At 41.9% G+C, this 23,665-nt stretch overlaps 1 protein-coding gene across 2 annotated transcripts in view; it reads right to left on the bottom strand.

Annotated features, from left to right (window-relative positions):
- Positions 1–19,369, bottom strand: part of AFF1 (ALF transcription elongation factor 1) — a gene marked incomplete at its 5' end in the record, with an annotated part of 177,433 nt that extends 158,064 nt beyond the window's left edge. For both annotated transcript variants that reach the window (XM_084233368.1, XM_084233367.1), the window contains one exon: positions 19,332–19,369. In XM_084233368.1, coding sequence (XP_084089494.1) covers positions 19,332–19,369 — 38 coding nt within the window. The remainder of the gene's footprint in view (positions 1–19,331) is intronic.
- Between the last annotated feature and the right edge of the window lie 4,296 nt (positions 19,370–23,665).

Consider the following 23,665-nt stretch of genomic DNA (forward strand, 5'->3'; position numbering starts at 1 on the left):
TCATAGAAACACCAAGTAATGTAGAGCAAGAACTTTGAGATGTTTTTCCAAGAATGGGCAAATAAACACCAATGATAAACATCATCCGTTCTCCATGTTACAACAACTACAGCTGCAGCAAACTACCATTCATTAACCGCTGGTTATTTGCAAAGCAGAGATAATGTGAAGGATTAAGCAGGCTTCTGGTGTAAAAGAAATTTACAATCTAGACAGATGTCTAACACTGACACTGAGGGAAATAAGCACTAGAGATCGTATTAGTCTGGATCTAGTCAGGAAACAGAAACCATAGGATAATGTGCCCAGACTGTTAATAAAAAATATTAACCTATGAAAAAAATATTAATCTACGATAGGAGAATAACCATAAAGACAAAGAAACTCTAAAGGGCAGCCTTGGTCAAGAAAGATTACCTGGAGCCTCCCTGGTGGCGCAAGGGGTTAAGACACAACACTACGAAGCTATCTGCAGCCACTGCAGCACAAGTTAGCTTCCCGGCCAGGGAGGTGCCCACATGGTGCAGCAGACCTCTCCTGACTCACCCGCTGCTCCCTTCAGCAGCGTATTTCAGTCAATCCGCCTGTTGTGTTCCCCACTCTCTGGCAAATCCTCTCACCTCTTGAACCTCTGGCTTACACTCCAGTTCTTAATTGCATAAATAAGATTTAAAAAAAAAGAGAGAGAGAGAGAAAGGGTACCTAAGGAGGGACAAATTTTGATGGGGATTGTTTCTCAATACTGAAATGGAGATGTCACTGATGAGGATATATGGTTGCAGCCCATTGGATGGTAGTTCACTGGAACTAGTTTACATTAGCCAAGCAACAGGAAACCATCCTCTGGGATACAGGCCAGTCAAGGTTGATGGTAGGTGCACAGAAAGAGCTGAGCGTGTATGTCAATACACTGTCTGCACTGAAAGGACCAAGTGTGGGCTTTGGGCTCAGGCAAAGGATATATCACGAAGACTACATGCTCTGAGGGGCTTACCTGGGACATAGTAGCTAGAATGTAAAAGTGCACCTGTGCGCGTACACACACACACACACACACACACACACACACACACACATTTTCTCTCTCTCTCTCTCTCTCTCTCTCTCTCTCTCTCTGCATGCTCACTGACAGAACTCTCCAGCAGTGTCCCTCCAGCACCCCCTACTGACCAATTTAATACTGTGCTCACTCACTCTGAAGGAGAAATGCTTACAATCCATTAAGGCTGAGCAGGTACTTAAGGGTGATTTTGGAAAAGACATTAATTAAACTTTGGCACGGGGTAAAGGCAAAGATGAGAATGCACAGGGCCTCCCTGGTGGTGCAAGGGGTTAAGTTTCAGCACTATGACGTTATCAGCAGCCACTACAGCAAGAGTTCGATCCCCAGCCAGAGAGCTGACCCATATGGCGCAGCAGACCTTTCCTGTCTCGCCCGCTGTTCCCCTCAGTCCCCTCAGCAGTGTATTTCAGTAGATCCATCTGTTCTGCTCCCTACTCTCTCTGTGAATCCTCTCACTCCTCCCTCCCCGCACCTCTGGCCTATACTCCAACTCTCATATGCATAAATAAATAAAATAAATCATTTTAAAAAAAAAGATGAGAATGCACAAAAAGAGAAATCCATTTTTTTTGAGTGATTAGAGTTTTAAAGAAGTGGTCTTTCAATTGAACTGTGTATGAAAAAGTTTTGATGGGTGGGGGTAGGGAGCTGGGAAAGAGAAAAAAAAAATCATTCCAAGTTGAGAAGGCAGTTTTATTATTTTCTCTGGGGCCTTGAGCAAACCATTTAACCTCTTCAAGCATTCCTCATAAATAGTACACCTTATACAATACCTATGAGGTTAAAATACAGCATCAGGGCCTCCCCGGTGGCGCAGCGGTTGAGCACTGGGTTGCGAAGCTGCCCGCTGCCTCTGCAGCGCCGGTTCGATCCCCGGCTGCTCCCCGGCCACCAGAGGAGGGTCCCACATGGCGCGCAGACCTCTCCTGCCGCCCGCTGCTCCCCTCAGCAATGTACTTCGGTCCTTCTGCCTGCTCTGCTCCCCGCTCTGGCTCTGGTGAATTCTCTCACCCTCCCGCACTTCTGACTGTACCCAGTGCTTGTATAAATCAATTAATCAATCAACCTTGTATAAATAAATAAATAAATCTTAAAAAAAAAATACAGCATCAGATGTGAATAAACTAAAAAGTTAAAAGCATTAGATCAAAACCAGTCATAGCAATATCTTTACATAACAAGAATGCAAGTTCTAGTATGAGCTTCTACCAGACTAATCTACTCCTGTTACAGGGCAGGGAGAGAGGCACCCCAGGGCCCCCAAACCTGCTTGCTCCATAGAGGTTCTGCCATCCGCCGCATCAACACAAAACATGTAAGACTTTAATGGAAAGGAACTTTAATACAATTAGTGAACAATACAGAAAAGACAAAGAATATAGTTTCTAAATCAAGCACCCAAAGTTACCCATCCTCTCCTGGGTAAAAGTCCACCCAAACAGGATTGGCACAGAGCAAGACCCGAAAGCCTGCCACGAGTCTAAAGCATCTTGCAGTAGGGACCCACAGAAAAGGATCAGAAACAACCAGAAAGTCTGGGAGGAAAACAGACAAATCAAAATCAAAATCAAAGTTGCCATTGTTAACCTCCCCACAGGTCTCTCACTCACATCTGTTTCACCCAGTCCACAACCAAAAAGTAAGTACAGCTTCTTCACATGTCTCGCTGCTCCATGTGTCTCCTCCAGGTCTCCTTGTTTCCATCCTGCTTCCTTCCTACCTCAGTCTCCTCTCCAGCTTTTTCTCTTTAGCTCCACCCTCCTTTGGGTGGGGCAGGGAACTTGGAACTTTCCCATATCCTGGGGCCCACCCTGTTACTCTCCTGTCCCTCTCCCTAGATATGCTGAGCCACTGAAGACTCCACAAGTCTTCAATGACTAAATGTGTGATTACTGGATTATTATGAGGACTGCTGGGTCAACTGTGGAATGGGCAGTAAGAACATGGGGTCTGGTGACAAAAGGAATATGGCTTAAAGACCTACCACTGATGAATGAATTAGCCTTCCTTTCCTTCTTTGATCATCTGTAAAATACAACCTCTGTGAGAGTTCAGAAATAAAGCCACACATATGTCTAACACTTACCCCATGACAGGAGTCGTGACTGTACAATGGAGGACAAAAATCTCTTCAACAAATGGTGCTGGGCAAAATGGACCAGCCACATGCAAAAGAATGAAACTGGATACTCTAACTTCAGACACAAAAATCAATTTGAAATGGACTAAAGACCTGATTTGTAACACCCTGAACCATTAAATACACAGAAAGTAACCTAAGTGATACATTCCATGATATCAGTATTAGAGATGTCTTTGGGAATTTGAATATAAAAGTGAAAATAAGCGGGTGGGACTATACTGAAATGATTCTGCACAGTGAGAGAACATTATCAGCAGAACAAAAAAAAAAAAAAAACCTGTACCCACAGTATATAAAGAACTCAAGCAACTTAACCACAAAAAAACAAGCAACCCAATTTTAAGATGGACAGAAAATCTGAATAGATATTCTCCAAAGAAGACATACAGATGGCCAACAGGCACATGTAAAGATGCTCATCAATACTTATTACTAGGCAAATGCAAATTTTGATTTTGCTCCTTTCACCACAGACGTGCCCTGGCCCCTTTCTGCCTCTTTCCTATGGGTTCCACCGAAGGTGTCTTAGACTAGTGGCAAGTTTTTGCACCTCAGCAGTCCAGCTTTGGGCCAACGCTACTTGGCTGGACATTTACCTATAAGGGGATGAGTAACTATGGGTGTTTTGCATGGAAACTATTTTATCGATTCTTTCCTTTCTCTTTTTTTATTGCACACCAATTGTATTAAAGTTCCTTTCCATGAAAGGTCTTATGAATTAGCATACGTTTTGTCTTGATGTAGCAGATGGCAGAACTTACTTAGAGCAGGCAGGTTTGGGGTTCTGGGGTACCCCTCACTCTGCCCGTTAACAATTGTAGCATTACCTACAATAGGTAAGATATGGAGACAATCTAAGTGCACACCAGATGATTAAAGAAAATGCAATATATGTACACAATGGAATTCTATCCAACCATTAAAAAGATGAAATTTTGCCATTTGCAGGCAGCAAAATGAAAGGAACTCAGGGGAATTATGTGAACATAAGTCAGAAGGAGAGAGGCAAATATTCAAGGATTTCATCTATATGTGCCTATAAGGAAACAAAGCAGATGAATGGACAGAACGAAATAAACCAGTGGACTTGGACAACAGAACTGAGGTTACCAAGAAAGGAAAGGGTGAACAGTAGGATCAAGGAGACATAACCGATGGTGGTGGTTTGTTTTTAAACTAAGTTTTAAAAGAACACAGAGAATCAGCTATTGAATTTTCTTTTCTAAAAAGATTTATTTATTTATGCATACAAGAACTGGGGTACAGGCCAGAGGTGGGGGGGAGCAAGAGGATTCAGAGACAGAGTGGGGAACAGAACAGGCAGATTGACTGAAATACACTGCTGAGGGGAGCAGCAAGCAAGTCAGGAGAGGTCTGCTGCACCATGTGGGTAGCTCCCTGGCCGGGGATCAAACTCATGCTGCACTGGCTGCAGATAGCTTCATAGGTTGTGTCTGAACCCCTTGCGCCCCCAGGGAGGCCCAGCTATTGAATTTTCTTTAAGGGAGTGGTGAGATTGAAATAAAATCCCAAGGCCTATCAAATACTTACTAGAACAAAGTCTAGTCACTGTGCTCATTAAATACTCACTGCTATTAGTACTGAACTTACGAAACTGAATTAACCACAGTGTCTCCCAATTCTTCTCACCCTTCCAATACCAAAAGAGAAAAGGAGAGCGCTGCATTGAAAAAAGGAAGGTTTCTCCCTTTTCTTTCCCTTCCATCTAGGGATGTGTCCCCTCCAGCTGTGACCCCTGCTCCTTTCTCTAGCAAAATCTAGTCAACTTGTTAGAATATATGCTCAGAAGGTGATTAGCAAACATTTGGAGGTCAGTAAACACATTCAAATTCTTGGGTGCCCAGCACTGCACAGTTCCACTCCGGTTACAAAGGGCAGTCTCTGACCTCTAGTTCTTTAATGTTTGGCTGGGGCTTGGACTGACTGCAACAAAATTGCCAAGTGAAAAAACAGCAAGCAACAGTTAGATGGCGGAGCTCCAGAGTGAGACACAAGGAAGGGAGTTTAATGAAGGTGGACCTTCACCTGAGAGGCTGAATTTAAGAATGAAGTTTTCAAGTCTTGGCTCCATAAAATGCTAGATTATTAGTGTTTATGACAGTGTTTTAATAGTGTTGCTATCAACATAACATTGAAAATCTAGTGCTCAGATACTAAAATTTTGGTTAAAAGTTATATGCAAAGCCCTGTACTACACAAATACAATGAATACAATCTATAAACTTTTAAATTTAAGACTTGCAACAGTAATCTTTGGACTTTTTTACAATGTTCTAAGAGTTTACTTAAAAACATCTCTTTTTGGACTGCACAGGAATAAGGGAGTTTTTCTCTTGATGTTGGGTGGGGAAAGGAACAGAGAAGGGTCTAAGTCTTTAGTCTGCGCAGAGGAAAGGGGCTCAAAAATTCTGCACTATTCCCCCTACCGCAACAAAAACACAGCTGAAATCAGTGCACTTCAATTCTCATCCTAGGAGGGTCACCCTGAGCAAAGATAATTATTCTGTACTTGAGAGTCAGGGCAAATGCTGGGTAACAGTGGCTGCTTTCCTCTAACCTTAACAAAAATCATCTCCAGTGTAAGCAATCAAAATTCAAAGGAAGAACAACCCATGCTCACTATTTGGAAACCCTGTTTTCTTTTAATTAAAAAAAATTTGGAGGTCATCCCTCAGCTTTGTTTACAAGTAATGAATCCAGCAGCCCCATTTATCACCCCTGGAGAGTCTTTTACACTTTGATGTGAAAGAAGTCAGGGCCCATTGTGATTTCAACTACTCCAACAGCAGTCCTTTCATTTGCAAAGGAAGAGCTGGCCCCCTGTAAGAAACAACTGTCAGAAAAAATTCATTGCCTTTCCTTCTAATGATTTATAGAAGACAAGGGAGAGAATCTGGCTGTGAAGGTTCCCAGCCTACACCCCTAACATTCCCGGGTTCTTTCTGCCCAAACTGCCACTTTCCCAATCGTACCATTTATGAAAGGTGACCGTCTCTCCGGAAGCCATCCCAGACAAGGATTTGCCTTTCTCTTGCAGCTTTTGGAGAAAGCCCAAGAACCTAACATTACTTATTTAGGTGCTTTCCCCCCATAAAAGGAATATATTTGCCCATTCTAATAATCAGGTCAAAAGGCACTGGTTTTCCCCCATATTTACCAGTCTCTTGCAGTTACAGGAAATAACTGTATTAAGGAAGTTTTTAAGGGAAGATTTAAAGATCTCTTGAAGTAGCTGAGAATCTGAGCTGGTATTCAAAAAGCGGAAATTAGGGGCCTTCCTGGTGGTGCAAGGGGTTAAGATGGAACCTATGAAGCTGTCCACAGCCTCTGCAGCATGAATTCGATCCCCGGGCAGGGAGCTACCCACATGGCACAGCAGACCTCTCCTGACTTGCCCGCTGCTCCCCTCAGCAGTGTATTTCACTCTACCTGTTCTGTTCCCCACTGTCTCTGGTGAATCCTCTCACTCCCAGCACCCCTGACCTGTATCCCAGCTAATGAATGCATAAATAAATAAATCTTTAAAAAAGAGGAAATTAGGGCCTCCTTGGTGGTGCAAGGGGTTAAGTCTCAGCACTACGAAGCTGTCCTCAGCCACTGTAGCACAAGTTAGATCCCCAATCCCCAGCCAGGGAGCTGACCCACAGGGCACAACAGACCTCTAGGTCTCACATGCTGCTTCCCTCAATAGTGTATTTCAGTAGATCTGCCTGTTCTGCTCCCCACTCTCTCTCAGGTGAATCCTCTCACCCACCGTACCTCTGGACTGTACCCCAGTTCTTCTACGTAAAAATAAATTAGAAATCTTAAGGAAAAAAAAAGATTTATCTTGAATCTGATTGTGCTTTAAGGATAACCACTTTCATTCTTACTGGAAATACCTAGGGTAGAACCACAGGGATTCTCAACTTCAGCAACAGTGATGTTTGGAGCCAGAAAATTCTTTGTGGTAGGGACTGTCCTGCACATTCATTGTAAGGGATGTTTAACAGCATCCCTGCCTTCTGTCCACTAGCTAATGACAACTAAGAATCTCTACAATCATTGTCAAATTGGGAGGGGATGTTAAATGATCCCGTAAGTGGTTAAATGGGAAGCACTATTACATAGGAAGTTAAACACACTGAAAGGAGGCACACAGACAAACCCACAAACTAGGTCACACATTCACTCAAGCTAGTTAGTGTCCCTCCTCCCCCACAATAAATGTTCTAGATTAAGGCTCAAGAGACAAAACCTAATGCAATGTGTGCACTTTGGTTTACTTGAATCAGGATGTAAACAACTTTAATAGACAATTTAAAATAATCTAGACAGTTTGGATGAGCTGGTTGCTAGATAAATCTGAAATGTTAATTTTATTAATTATGAATTTGGTATGCAGCTTCATGGGGAGGTATCCATGTTTTTTAGAAATGTGCATAAGATATGCTGGAGTGAATAGACAGAGATCTAGGATTTGTTTTAAAACACTTCAGCAAAAAAAAAGATTTTTTATTTATTTTTATATATTTTTTAAAGATTTATTTATTTATACAAGAACTGGGGTACAGACCAGATGCACAGGAAGGTGAGAGAATTCACCAGAGACAGAGCTTGAACAGAACAGGCAAACTGACAAAATACACTGCTGAGGGGAGCAGCGGGTGGCAGGAGAGGTCTATGAGCCATGTGGGACCCTCGCCAGCCGGCCGGGATCAAACCGGCACTGTAGAGACTGTGGACAGCTTCACAGCACTGCGCTCAGCTGCCTGTGCCACCAGGGGAGGCCCAAGGTTAATTTTTTTAAAGTGTAAAAAATATTTTAAAATGTTGATGCCACAAAGAGATAATTTGAAAGTTAATTATTCTACTTCTACTGATGTCTGAATATTTCTATGATAAAATTTTTTTTTAAACTGAACAAGAAGGGCCTCCCCTGGTGGCTCAGCAGTTGAGCGCTGGGCTGCGAAGCTGCCTGCAGTCTCTGCAGCACCAGTTCCATCCCTGGCCACCAGCGAGGGTCCCACATGGCGCGCAGACTTCTCCTGCCACCCGCTGCACCCCTCAGCAGTGTACTTCGGTCCTTCTGCCTGCTCTGCTCCCCGCTCTGGCTCTGGCGAATTCTCTCACCCTCCCGCGTTTCTGACTGTACCCAGTGCTTGTATAAATAAATAAATCTTTTTTAAAAAAATAAACTGAACAAGAAAAAAGGAGAAAGCATGAAGACTTATAATCAAGGCTACACTACACTAAATTAAATGTTATCATCATGGCCAAAAGGCTAATATTCTTTATACATATGCCTTGTACTACCCATAGCTTCCTCCCCTCCCCCCCTTAACCTGTAGACTTTTCTATACTCCTTAAAAAGAAGTCTTGGATCACCTACGGTTTTTAATAGCTTTAATAAATCCTAGTCAAACAACTTTATCAGTTAACATCTTACCTATGTAAATATATAAAATCCAATGTCTACCATTTTAAAATCATTTTAAAGAAAAAAAAATTAAGGCACTCTATTGCAGATTATGAAGATATCATCTGTGAAGGCATCAGAACTTATTGGTCAAAAGTAGAAATGACAGTGCACACAATGCCTTGTTAAATGTTATGTAGTTTAGTGATTAAAAAATTTCCTAAACAGAAACTAATTGTACCAGCATTCCCTGTAGTCTGATTCACATATTCAGCTATTAACTTCCCCAAGCCTTCACTTTCTCCTATAAAATGAGGCCAATTAACCATCTAATCGGACCATTTTACAGGGTTATCATGGGATTAAAAAAAAAACAAGACTCAGATTCTGAAATAATGGCCTCAACCTTCTGAATACAGAAGAAAGTGGAATTGAAATTTTCTTCTTCCTACCCCTATTTCTGACACCAAAGGAGTCTGCTGCTACAGCAAGAGCAGAACTGTTATAATAAACTTTCAAAAGAAGAAAAAGGTCTTCCCCAAACCAGGCTAGTATAAAAATAGCAACCCTAGAAAGATGGAGTAATCCAAGCAATTCAATTTAATGTCCATCTTATCCAGCTAAAGTATCAGTTAAAATGACATAATTTCACTTCCTGAACTAGTAGCCATTATATTTAAGCCATTGAATGAGTATTCTTTCTCTTTCAACTTTATGGGGTTGAAGGCAAAGAGAAATGCCACATGTAAATGAATTTGAAACTGACTCATGAACACACTAACTTGTAAACTTTTAAATAAGATAACTCTAAGATAACTCTAAAAAAGATAACTCTAAAAAGCATATCTTATAGGAAGGCAACTATCTACCCAAAAGAAAAAATGTGCAATGTTATTCATAATAGCCCAAAAGTGGATACAGCACAAATGTCCATCAATGCATAGCTATAGTAAAACATGGGCATAGCCATATCATGGAATATTATTTGGAAATAAAAAGAAATAAAATTGTGATAGAGGATATATGTGTGTCTCGTGTGTCTTGTGTGTGTGTGTGTGTGTGTGTATGACGGTAAAACAAACTTAACAGTTAGGAGCCATTTTCTAAAATAGATGGAAGGAAAGAGCTCTGTTTATGAAATATTATTGCATTTATAAATCAGGTCTAAAAGCAGAACCTTGAAAACCTTATGCATATGGTCTTATGCTATCTGAAATTTATGCTAAGTGAAAAAAGCCAGTCATAAAAAAGAATCCACATTCTATCCAGAATACGTAAAGGAATTAAGTAGAGTAATGGCTGCCTGGTGTTGGGAGCAGGAATGGAATTAACTGTAAATAGGCAATTATATCTATGGGGGGGGTGTGATGCAAATGGATTATAGAGATGGTAGCACAACTCAGTAACTATGCTAAAAATCATCAAATTGTTTACTTAAAATAGCATGTAAATTATAACAAGTTTTTTGAAGACTATGCCACTTGCTGAAAAGAAAATAGTACAATAGTGTTTTCTTATACTTGTCTATATAAAGTATTTAAATATATTTATATGTATACTTTACTATACTGTTTTCTTATACTTTGTGATTCAGGACAATCCCACAGCCAATACCAAAGGTAAAATAGAACACAGTAAAACTTGTAAATGTATCCACATGCCCTACAAATGAACATACTCTGTGTGTTTTACTTTCAAAGGTTCTGTTTTTCTATCATTCTCCTTCTAAAGAATGCTATTCTAGAGTAGCTCATAAAGAAATCTCTCTATCTAAACACTGGTGCTAAACAAAGTCTCCTTAAACAATAATTAAGGAATCTACTGGTTCCCTGAAACCCACCATTCTACCATCATCACCTAAGCAGTGGAATTAATAATTCATTGAGGATTTATGATGTATGAGGTTGTAAGGGGCCGGACTGGGCACAAGGCAGGTTTTCTGATCCCATGCAGACCGGGTAAAGGAGGAGTCTGAGTCCTCAGTAGTTTTGCAGGTTTTTTATTTGGGGTTCACCAGGCATATGGCAGGCATGGGTGCTGGCTGGGGGACTGGGAGGCCTCCCAGCCTCCCAGCCCCCAGCAAGACTTCACTCTATCTGGACTCTCTGGCGTTCGTTCTGCTGCTTCTCGGCTGCTTCTCGGCTTCTGCTTCGACTTCTGCTGCTGCTGCTGCTGCTACTGGCGTCCCCCCCCCCCCGCCCCCCCGTGACGCCGCCCTTAAAAAGCACAGTCTTAGCTCAGCTGAATCCCATCTACCTATGCCCACACCCTATTCCAGGTGCCCGCCATCAGGCATGCATTCAGGACAAGGATCCATCATCTATCCTGATGGCGGAAGGGCAGAAAAGCCTGACATTTTCTTTACCCTACAGTCCACCCCCTCAGGGTTTTCTACCATATAGTCCACGTATATACAATTTTTTAAGCAAACATAAACAGTGCAGCCATGGCCCACAAAAGCAAATACATCACAACAAAATACAACAGAACACAAATAAGTCCAGGCAGGGCCCCAACCTAGTGCAAAAGACAATTATTGGTACCAGCAGATGAGCCACCAAATCTGCTACCGAAGGCACTGCTCATACGAGGGAGGGGAATCACTCACGGCATCTACTATATCACACCAGGAGCCGTCAGGCTTCCTGGCCTTCTCTGGCTGTAGTCTCGGCTACAAGCCACACACAGCATCCACCCCCAGGATGCACTAGCTCTGGGATTGGCAATTTTATTCTGTTGGGAGTAATCGCCAATCCTCAGGGTTTCTGTCTGCAGTCGCTCCAACACTCGGCCTTCACAGCCACCCATGCGACTCGCAGACCCCTGCACTCAAGCCAACCCACTGCACAAGCACATGGGTTGGGGATCAAAACTCTACATGTGGCTTGGGCTCCACCCCAAGCCACGTTCCCCACCCGTCCCCCAAGGACAGGTTCCTCAGCTCCTCACCCTCACTCAAGAATGAGCAGGGCATCACCCACAGGTGATTTTACGAGACTCACACTTCTTCAGCATACTCAGGCTGCTTAACAGCCGCTTAGGGCTTCTCAACTTAGCATCAGTACCAGCTTTTGCCGCCTTAGTTGGCTTTTCTCCTCCACCTGGCTGCTGGGCATGCACAGGCTGCTTTTGGCCATCAAGGCCCACTGGCCACCCCCAGATTCTCAAAAAAAAAAAAAAAAAAAACATAACCTGCCAAGGTCCTCCGCCTTCTGGCAGGATTGTCAGTCCAAGTTTATCAGTCCATGTCCATCAGTTGAAGTCCATTGGCCTCTCCCTGCATCAGCAACGGCCTGCTGCCTCAGGGGTCATTGGCTAGTCCTTTCCAGTGTCATTGGCTGGTTCTCTCGTGCGTCTCCTCCATGCCAGGTCTCATCCTGTAGCTCGTGGACGTTGTCCACCTTCTGTGCCGCCCTGGCGCCTCCAGCGTCGTCACAGGCAAACACTTACCCCTTAGTCCCTTCCAGGTCTTCGGAGGGCTCCAATACCCGTCTGCATGGATCCTGCCGACTTACGCCAATTGTAAAGGCAGGACATGGGCACAGGGCAGGTTTTCTGATCCCATGCAGACCGGGTAAAGGAGGAGTCTGAGTCCTCAGTAGTTTTGCAGGTTTTTTATTTGGGGTTCACCAGGCATATGGCAGGCATGGGTGCTGGCTAGGGGACTGGGAGGCCTCCCAGCCTCCCAGCCCCCAGCAAGTCTTCACTCTATCTGGACTCTCTGGCATTCGTTCTGCTGCTTCTCGGCTGCTTCTCGGCTTCTGCTTCGACTTCTGCTGCTGCTGCTGCTGCTGCTGCTGCTGTTACTGGCGTCCCCCCCCCCCCCCGTGACGCCGCCCTTAAAAAATCACAGTCTTAGCTCAGCTGAATCCCATCTACCTATGCCCACACCCTATTCCAGGTGCCCGCCATCAGGCATGCATTCAGGACAAGGATCCATCATCTATCCTGATGGCGGAAGGGCAGAAAAGCCTGATATTTTTTTACCCTACAGAGGTACTATGATAAGTGCTATATGCTTTATCCTCTTTATCCTCATTTTAATGAGGCTTTAAAATTTAAGTGGTTTGCCCAAGTAACCAAAGTGTCAGAGATCTAATCAAAGTGTCAGAGTTCCAAATTCAAGCTCCAACATGTAATACAAGGTCAACTGGATTTTATTAGTGAAACTGCTCAATATTTCTACAGTTTATTCTTTTCCCCCCAAAGTTTACACAATTGGGAAGTAACTCTGAAACAAGATTTTCTTATTTCTAGGGTAAATCTAGAACCAGCCTATTCTAAGCTCTTCAAACACTGACTCATCTCAAACTATATATATGTGACTATGTAACTATATATATAAAACAATATGTATATATGTATATATACACACATACACACATATTGTAACAGGGTGGTCCCCAGGAAAGGGGGAGGTTCCCTGCCCCACCCAAGGGAGGGTGGAGCTGAGCAGGAAGAGAAGAAGCTGCAGAAGAGACTGAGGAAGGAAGGAGCAGGATGGAGCCAGAAGGAGACCTGGAGAAGGCGCATGGAGCCTAGAGACACGTGAAGAAACTGTGCTTGTCTTTTGGTCGTGGACTGGGTGACACAGATGTGGGTGAGACCCGTGGGGAGATGACAATGGCAGCTTTTATCTTGATGTTGATTTTGCTCTTTTCCTTCTGGGCTTGTCTGATTGTTTCTGACCCTTTGCTGTGGGTCCCCACTGAAAGGTGCTTTAGACTCATGGCAGGCTTTGGGGCCTTGCTCTGGGCCAATCCCATTTGGATGGACTTTTACCCACGAGGGGACGGGTAACTTTGGGTGCTTCACTTAGAAACTAGACTCTTTGCCTTACCTGTATTGTTTCCTAGTTTTTATTAAAGTTCCTTCCCATTAAAGTCTCCTATGTTTTGTATTGATGCGGCGGATGGCAGAACCCATTTAGAATAGGCAGGTTTGCAGGGTTTGGGCTGCCCCTCTCCCTGTCTTATAACAATATGACAGTGAAATATTTAACAGTTAGGGGCCATTTTCTAAAATAAAGGGGAGGAAGGAGCTCTGTATACGAAATATTGCACTTACAAATCATGTCTAAAACAACTTGCCTGGGAAATACTGAAAACCTATTTCCCCATTTCATAATTCCAGGTGTGGATTATTTACAATGCCCAGGCCAATCACTACTTCAAGAAAACAAGGCCCCCAGCCATTAAGCTCTCTAGTAAGCATCTGGAATTTAGGCCCCCTGATTTACTCACAAAGAAAATCTGTCCATATAATAGGTGTTAATCAGCTTAACACCTTGTAGCTTCCTCACTAATTGGGGAGTCTTCCCAATTAGGAGAGTTAAATATTACAGAATCTCCAGGGGAGGGAGAGCTTCCAGTACTACAGCATTACCATACACAATATATAGTAGTACGCAACACTCAATTCCTCAAATTTTCCCAAATATGAAAAAGCATGTTAATAGATCTCCCAAAACATTTATAAGTACCACCCAATGTTAATAGCAGACAACAGTAAGATCATCTCCCCAAAATCTGGGGAGATAGCCTGAAACAGAATTTCTTTCATTCTTATGGTTTTATCTTCACAAAGTAAAAACATAAAGATGAAGCAAGTGAAAACATGGCATGAACTTGAACAACTATTCAGCTAAAGATAAGTATTCATTTAGCCTGATCAATATGAATCCTCTCTTTCTCAAGTGCTACTTGAGTTGACTTTGAACACATAGAGAAGAAATGAAACTTGAAACATTATTTTGTTTCCTGAGCAAAATAATCTAAATAATACTGGTTTTCCAACTCATTATCAATTTAAAGGCAAGTCTTACAAGGACACAGATAATTGTAAAGTAAAATGTACTATTGATCACTATCAATGTACCATGTAGAGTGTTTTATTATATTTACGTCAATGTACTATTAACTGCACTAGACAATTTAAAACTAAAAGGAGAGCTAATGTTGGGAGGGTAGCAGAAAGACAAGAGATGGAAGAAAGAGTAAGAGTAATTATTTTATATTTGAATGTGTAAAGCTGATAGAAAAAGAAAATTTTAAGTTTTTAATATTGGTTATATAATAGACAATAAGCAATATTACATACATGTAACACTGTAATATAGCACATGTAATATTGTAATATTACACGATTTAAATTTATGAAAGAGAAAAATAACATAATAGAAAACATTAAAGTCATCTATGGTTATATTTAAATAAATTTCAAAAGTAGGCAAAGCAAATCCAAGCTATTAGAAATCAGAATAGTGTCAGCCTCTGAGGGAAGTAATATCTAAAAGGGAGGAAGATGTTCTGGAGAGCTGGTAGCTGGTATTATTGTCTCTTGATCTAATATACAAATGTATTAACTTTGTGAAAATGCATTGAACTATATTAATGTCTTCCTTTCAAAAACAATTTTTTAGAAAGAATAAACAAGAGGGCTTCCCTGGTGGCGCAAGGGGTTAAGACACAACCTATGAAGCTATCCACAGCCACCACAGCACGAATTCGATCCCCGGCCAGGGAGATACCCACATTGCACAGTAGACCTCTCCTGACTTGCCCACTGCTCTCCCCAGAAGTGTATTTCAGTAGATGTGCCTGTTCTGTTCCCTGCTCTGTTTCTGGTGAATCCTCTCACACCCCTACCCCCCACACCCCCATCTCTACCACCCAGGTACCTCTGGCCTATGCCCCAGTTCTTGTATGCATAAATAAATAAATCTTTAAAAAAAAAAAAAAAGAAAGAGGAGGAGAAGGAAAGAAGGGGAAGTATGAGTGAGTTCAGATTCAGTACTGTCTAAAGCTGATAAATCTGGAGAGCACCAAAAAGTCTATTACTTACAGAAACTAAAACAAATATTGTCTTTATATATTACATTAATATTCTGTCCATGATTATAACTTTTGATAGCCCTGAGTAAAGTAAAGGTTCATACTCAAACTTCTTTGTAGTTTGAGTAATTAGATCAGTGCACTCACTATATGTTTCCATTAAAATTCACGCTAGTCTTGGACCAGTTCCACATGATGTTTTTTTTCACCCCTGGGCTATGAAAAGGTTAAATACCTATCATGGTTAAATATGTAAACAGGTGAGTTTTTGGTATATATTAAAAATAAAGCTCCATTTAGAATTTCCCCTAGCTTATTGTCACTTGCAGTGTGTATTTAAATTAACAGGAACACATCAAGGAGGGAACAGCTGGAGAGACAAAAACAGCAACAGGCTGTAATTGCTAGAATGTTACTACAAAGGGAAGTTACCTATCCTAATGTAATAATTCACAACAATAGAAAGCATATTAAGTAGCAGAATACAAAATAGCTTCCTAATCTTACCACTGATAATATTGTTAACTGTTATAATTGATTCTTCTACCAAAAATTGTACTGGATGCAATGTCATTAACTAGAAAATATGAAAAATCATATTTCTACAAAAAATCTTATAATTCAAATTCAAATTTTATTATCTCCTTAAATTATTACCATTCTTGTTTTAGGTTCTTTTTACAAGGAGATCCAGTTTTAATATTCTATAGACAACTCTCCCTAATTAATGAATTCAAAGGAACTCTAATCAAAATGCCAAAAACTTGTCTAGAAAAAGACTAATGACTTCAGAGTACACCTGGAAATATAATCAGATGTGAATAGCTGTGAAAATTCTAAAAATGAAAAATAAAGCATAATGTGCCTGAATATTAAGATCTATAATGATAGACTGAAACAGTCTAGCACCACTGCCAGAAGACAAACCAATGAGTAAAAGATGATCTAATAATAAACACAAGAATGTGATGGAGGGCCCTCCCCTGGTGGCGCAGGCGGTTGAGCGCAGCTCTATGAAGTTGTCCACAGCCTCTGCAGTGCAGGTTCGATCCCCACCAGCCTCAGAGATACCCACACGGCAGGGCAGACCTCTCCTGTCTCGCCCGTTGCTCCCTTCAGCAGTATATTTCGGTCGGTCTGCCTGTTCTGTTACCCACTGTATCTCGAGTGAATCCTCTCACTCTCCCACCATTTGGCCTGTACTCCAGTTCTTGTATGCATGAATAAATAAATCTTTAAAAAAAATGTGATGGAGGGCCTCCCTGGTGGCCCAAGGGGTTAAGCAAAGCACTATGAAGCTATCTGCAGCCTCTGCAGCACAAGTTTGATCCCAAGCCAGTCTCCACCCCTGGTGGCCTAGGGGTGAAGTCTCAGTGCTATCACTGCTACAGCCTGAGTTCAATCAAGCTAGGGAGCTAAACCATATATGGCACAGCAGACCTTGCCTGTTTTGTGTGCTGCTCGCCTTCACAGTGTATTTCAGTAGATCTGCCTATTCTGTTCCCCACTCTGTCTCTGGTGAATCCTCTCACCCCCCACACTGTGGTCTACACCCCTGTTCTTCTACGCAGAAATAAAATTAAAATTAGGAAAAAAGAAATTAAGAATCATCAAAACACCAAAAAGTCAAAAATCTAAAATGAGTTGTAAATTAAGAGGACTAAGCAGCTAGATGAAAGGGTGAATCCAGTTGTATGGAAATTGTAGTGAACCAGAAAATATCAGTGCTTTCCCAACATTTTTAAGCATCAAGTTTCTCTGGGGAAAGCTGACCAAGCAAATGTGTCCAAAGGAGAAAATCAGGAGTTCTGACTGACCTGTAGGCTGAGGGGACTCAACATCTTGGCACACCTGAAAAGGATTGATGGCACACCACTTGAAGTTTTGAATTAGAAAATTCATGCCTTGTATTTATACAAGTATTATTTAATGTTTTCTGAGGGAAAAGTAACATATGGTAGAAAAGTTAAACAGTATACTCTTTTTTTTATTTTATACATGTTTTACATCATTTTTCATTTTTGCACAATGCATGCATTTTCATCTTGGTTATAGTCCCCATACAATTCCCATCCCCCTTATTTGGAGCCTACTCCCTCCTCCCCCACCCCCATAGTGTGTCTCTGAAACATTAATTCAAAAGGGCACCTGCACCTCTATGTTTATAGCAGCACTATTCACAATAGCTAAGCTATGGAAACAACCCAAATGCCCAAAAATAGATGACTGCATCAAGAAGATGTGGTACATATACACAACGGAATATTACTCAGCAATCAAAAAAAGATAAACTCATGCAATTTGCAGCAACATGGATGGGACTGGAAGGGATCATGCTCAGCGAAATAAGCCAGAAAGAAAAAGAAAAATACCAGATGGTATCACTCATAGCAGGCATTTAGAAAACCTAAATAAGGGACCAGGAAAAAGACTAATTATAATAAAGTAAAAATCAAAATCAACAAGCAACAGATATATATATTTTTAAGAACACCGTAAGGGGCCAAACAAAACCCATCTGTTCACCACATCTGTCCCACAGGCCACCAGCTTACAAGTTTGGATTTAAATGCAAAAAATGAAACCATGCAAGTGCCAGCAAAGAACACATGACATTATTTTCACAATCTTGGAGTAGAAAAGACCTTTCTAAGCATTTTCAAAACCAGAACCCATAAAAGACAAGACATTTAACTACATAAAAATTCAAAACTGATGTGTAACTGAACATTATGAACAAGCCTAAAGACAGATGACAGCAGTTTCCCACCCAGGCTCTAACAGAATGTGGTTTGTTGCAGCCTGGGACACTGCCTTCTCTGTGGGGGAGGTGTATCACGTTTAACAAAAAGACCACCTGAAATAAAGGAAAACCTTCCTAAATGAACCAGAAAAGAAGTAGAAAGTAAGCAAACATCCAAAACGGTCCAGAACTATAGGTACCATTTACTCAATAAATATTAGTTGAGTGAGTTTGAGTCTATTCGTCTTATACTTTAATGTTTTTGAATATCTAATACTATAAATGAAAACTGATCATGATATTAAGAATTTCTTCTGGATATCCACTGAGTATTCATAACTGCATCAGAATATTAATATGCCCTCAACTCGGCCAACAGTGTTCATACAATCATATTCAAGGAAGTAAATTAACTCTAAGTGCAAAATTAGAGGGTGATATGTGAGAACCATAAAATATAACTATGACAGAATTTCCTTCTTCAAGGCTCTCATTGTAATATGGATTTCACGAAGATACTTTTTTGGCACAAGATGAATATGGGCATATTTTTCCAAAGCAGTGCAATATGGACCAGTATCTTGAACACAGAATCAGGTTACTAATCTAACATCTACATATTAAAGAAATGAGTTAATAGATTCAGAGAATAATCATATTTTTTTAAGATTTATTTTTACTTATTTATGCATACAAGGACTGGGGTGTAGGCCAGAAATATAGGGGGTGAGAGACTTCACCAGAGACAGAGTGGGGGAGCAGAACAGGTGGAAAGACTGAAATACACTGCTGAGGGGAGCAGCAGGAGAGACAGGAGAGGTCTGCTGTGCCATGTGGGTAGCTCCCAGGACAGGGATCGAACTCATGCTGCAGTGGCTGTGATAGCTTGATAGTAGGGCTACTTTAACCCCTGTGCCACCGGGGAGGCCCCAGAGAGTAATCATTTAAAAAAAAAAATAGATAGGATAACAGGTTTGAGTTCATGTAAAAAAATAATAAAAATTTTAAACATTTTCCTGTGCCACAGAGGTCACTACGTTGCCAAAATAAAGAGAAACAAACTTGTTCTTTTAAAAACTGGTTATAAAACTACTTATTTTCTTATCTTGAAATCAGGATTTCATGATTACCTGTTGCTACTGCTGTTAACTCTTTCAGTAAATGCCATTGCTGCCAGTCAGTGGAAAGCGGTGAGTCTATTCATCTAAAAGAGAAACAGCAGACAGTAAACATTAGCCTATAAGTAAACTTGTAGGTGAAAGGTCCATGCAGCAGGCCAGAATGCAAAAGCCTACCTGGAAGCCCACCTGGGGGGCAGGAATGCGGATACCTGCCTGGAGGACTCAGACAATGAGCCTCCCCCCTCCCCCTACGAGTCTCATCTCAGACAAAGAACCTCTACCTGCCCTACAAACTTTTCCCGCCATATGAGCCCAACTACCCACCTGACCTCTCCTCACCCTATAAAACCCTGCTTCCCCCTGACAACGTGCGCGACTCCACTGACCCCCACCTTGGGTCAGTGAGGTCCGCCCGGGGCGCAATAAACTTTCCCTCCCTTTGAGAAATGTAGCCTGGCTCTCCTTTTATTTACCGCGCCGAACCTTTCAGTAGGTACACCTGGCCTGTAAGAAATCTTACTGGAGTGAGAATTCAAAGCTCATTTGAATTGTTATAGGACAGGGAGAGGGGCAGCCCAAACCCCGCAAACCTGCCTATTCTAAATGGGTTCTGCCATCCGCCGCATCAACACAAAACATATGAGACTTTAATGGGAAGGAACTTTAATAAAACTAGGAAACAAAACAGGTAAAGCAAAGAGTCTAGTTTCTAAATGAAGCACCCAAAGTTACCCATCCCCTCGTGGGTAAAAGTCCATCCAAATGAGACTGGCCCAGAGCAAGACCCCAAAGCCTGCCACAAGTCTAAAGCATCTTCCAGTGGGGACCCACAGCAAAGGGTCAGAAACAACCAGACAAGCCCAGAAGGAAAAGAGTAAAATCAATATCAAGATAAAAGCTGCCATTGTCACCTCCCCACGGGTCTCACCCACATCTGTGTCACCCAGTCCACGACCAAAAGACAAGCGCAGTTTCTTCACGTGTCTCTAGGCTCCATGAGCCTCCTCCAGGTCTCCTGGCTCCATCCTGCTTCCTTCCTCAGTCTCCTCTGCAGCTTCTCCTCTTCCTGCTCAGCTCCACCCTCCCTTGGGTGGGGCAGGGAACCTCCCCCTTTCCTGGGGACCACCCTGTTACAGAATTAGAAAATGGTTCTTCACCAACTCTGAAGTTGTGTGGGCAAACTAACTAGCAGATATCATTTTTAATTTTGAGGCTGGTACTCAAAGCCATTTCAGCAAGTAAACAAGTGGGCACAAGTTTTTGATAATGAGGAAGAAAGGAAATAACAATTCCCTCATGTCTACTTTGTGCCAAGCATTGTGTTAAGCCTTTTCTTTTCTTTTCTTTAAAGATTCACTCATCCATGCATACAAGAGCTGGGGAACAGGCCAGAGACGCGGTGGGGGTGGTGGTGATGAGAGGATTCACCAACGACAGAGTGGGTAACAGAACAGGCAGACTGACCGAAACACACTTCTGAGGGGAGCAGTGGGAGAGACAGGAGAGGCCCGCTTGCCATGTGGATTGCTCCCTGGCCAGCCAGGGACCGAACTCTCGCTGCAGAGGCTGCGTGCGGCCCACCTCACAGTGAGGTGCTCAAACCCCCCCACCCCCATGCCACCAGGGAGGCCCCTAAGCCTTTTCAAAACATTTCATTGAGAATATGAAAATAAACTTACAAGCTAGATACTAACACCCAATATACCAATATCCCACTTTATAAATAAGAAAACTGAAACTCAGTTTTAAGTAATTTGCCTGAGGTATAACAGGTTGTGTCAGCATCCTCACTAAAATGAAAAGAAAGAAAGGCTAGAATATGCCCAAGGAAGGAAATCAACATTTGATCTTCACGAGGAATTCATCATTTAATAAAGTAGGCCCCAGAAAGTGTCAGGCATAAGAGTTTACTTCAGCACATAAAAGGTACTTAAATCAACAAAGCAATTTTTGAGCATCCTCTCAAAAACAGTATTGGATTAAAAAAAAGGTTATCCAACCTGGGCAGATGGCTGTTACTATCTCGCGCATCTCTAGAGACAGGCTCTATGGTTAACACTCTCAACAGCTGTTTCCTCTTCCCTTTCTCATGTATTTGTAAATTTACTGCACTTAACTTGCTTTAAATAGTTTCTATTTTGTCAAACATCCTTAAGACAAAGGATATGTTACTGAATTATCTTCGTGCAGATTTAACAAACTTTTTTTGATACAAATGGAAACAAACACTACATTAAATATGCAACAATTTTAGCTTATCTGCTTAGTTTAAGAGGCTAAATGTCACACTTTGGCTTAGGCTGAAACACTGAATGTAGTCAGCTCTACTCTACCTCTAGATAAGGTCTTTTATCTTCCTCACTGACATAAAAATTGCTAACTCGCTGACTACAATGTTTCCACACTAGTAGATAACATTTGTCACTATCTTCTTCCCCAAAAGAATGCAACATAGTTGCTGCAAAGATTCTAGTTAATCTCACACCAGTAGGGCTCTTAAATTTTTCAGGGTGAAACATGCTTTGGGGTGGGAACACTCCTCCAGCCAGCTATACGGCCACAGGCAAGTTTCCTAAATTCTCCAACTCAAAATCCCAAACATCTCCCTCAGGATTCTCCCTCCCTCCACCACTACTTATTCTCTCTCAATTCCCCCACTCTCAAACACATTTCTGGTTTTTTCTTCCCCCTCCCTTTTTTTCTGCCACCTTTTTCTCTCTTTCATGTCTCCCTTTCTTCCTACCCTCCCCCCACCCTACCGCTGCTCTCACATTTCCTCTCTCTTGATGTTCAGGACTGGCACACACATTAAACCAATAAAACAGTATGTATTCACTTTGGCATTTACCTTCCTAATATTGTAAAGGTGCCTGAAGAGTAGGTGAAGGACGTTCTCCAAACGACCCCCTATGAAAAATGCCCCAATTGTTTGCAACCCACCAGCACCTCCTTCTCCCAGGGTTGGTTGGTGGGGAGGATAGAGAAGGAGGGGATAGGTCTGGTTTTTTGAGGGATACCGACCTGAGAGAGTGTCCTGAGGTCCCTTGTCTGATCATTTACTCACTGGGCCAAACATTTCCTGAGCAACTACTCTAAGCCAGGTTCTATGATTAACACGGAAGAAAACAGACTCTTGCCATCACTGACCTTACAAACTATAGGAGGTAAACAAAGAGCATAATTTATAGATGGTAGAAATTGGAAAGAACTAAAGAGAAACAAAACAAAACCAAAGTACAGAGTGCTGGAGAGGAAAGGAGGTGGGTGAGGTGTCGCGATTTTCAGAGGTGGTCAGAGAATATAACATTTGTGCAAAGTCACGCAGATCTATAGTGGAAAATGGCCATACAACTCTGGGGGACCATGCTGCATCTAGCAGGTTCATCAACTATTGCAAATATAACAATTTGGTGGGAGGCTATGATGGTGGAGCTACCATGTGTAGGGGCAGGGGAATTTAAAGCTACCCTGCACATTTGGCTTGATTTTCCTGTGAAACTAAAACCTACTCTAAAAAAATAAAGAATTTTTTTAAAGATTTGTTTTTATTTATTTAAGCATGTAAGAATTAGGGTGTAGGCCAGAGGTGTGGTGAGTGAGAGGATTCACCAGAGACAGAGTGGGGAGCAGAACAGGCAGATCTACTGAAATACACTGCTGAGGGGAGCAGCGGGTGAGACAGAAGAGGTCTGCTGTGCTAAGTAGGTTAGCTCCCTGGCTGGGGATGAAACTCAGGCCACAGTGGCTGACAATAACTTGATAGCACTGAGACTTTAACCCCTGTACCACATAGGAAGCCCCTAAAGTCTTCTTTTTTTTTTATGGTCCAAGAGTCACACAAGTTCAAGAGTGAAGGAGCCAATGGAACCCTTATGTCTGCCACTAGCTTCTAGGGTGGGTGGGTGAGAATAATAGTCTCTGAAGGACAGTCCCTATACTGGCGTGTGGGTAGTCAGGGACTTGTCTGTGCAACTCAAATATTTAGCTTTGCCTGAAGGCATGATCCTTTTACTTTTACTCCATTGAGGCAGGGACTTGGGAACTGTTTCACTTGATTACTGTTATCTCAGTAATATCTCACAGGAATGACCAAATTCACTCTATGAAAGGCTATTTAGGTGCTGATGGGTACATGTACAGAATTGAATGGAATAACTGCTCAGCCAAGATGTTAGGTTAGACATGCTGTAGTCAGGAAATTATACTAAGTCACTGCTAAGAAAGGAAATTATACTTCAGTTAATTTCTCCTTCAAAGGATCTTTTTTAGATGTGCACAAGGAGGTACATGCAATAAAATATTCTTTATAATAGTAAGGAAACCAGTAATAATCTAATATATAA

Source organism: Talpa europaea (assembly GCF_964194135.1).
Source record: "Talpa europaea genome assembly, chromosome: 5".
NCBI classification, from domain to species: Eukaryota; Metazoa; Chordata; class Mammalia; order Eulipotyphla; family Talpidae; genus Talpa; species Talpa europaea.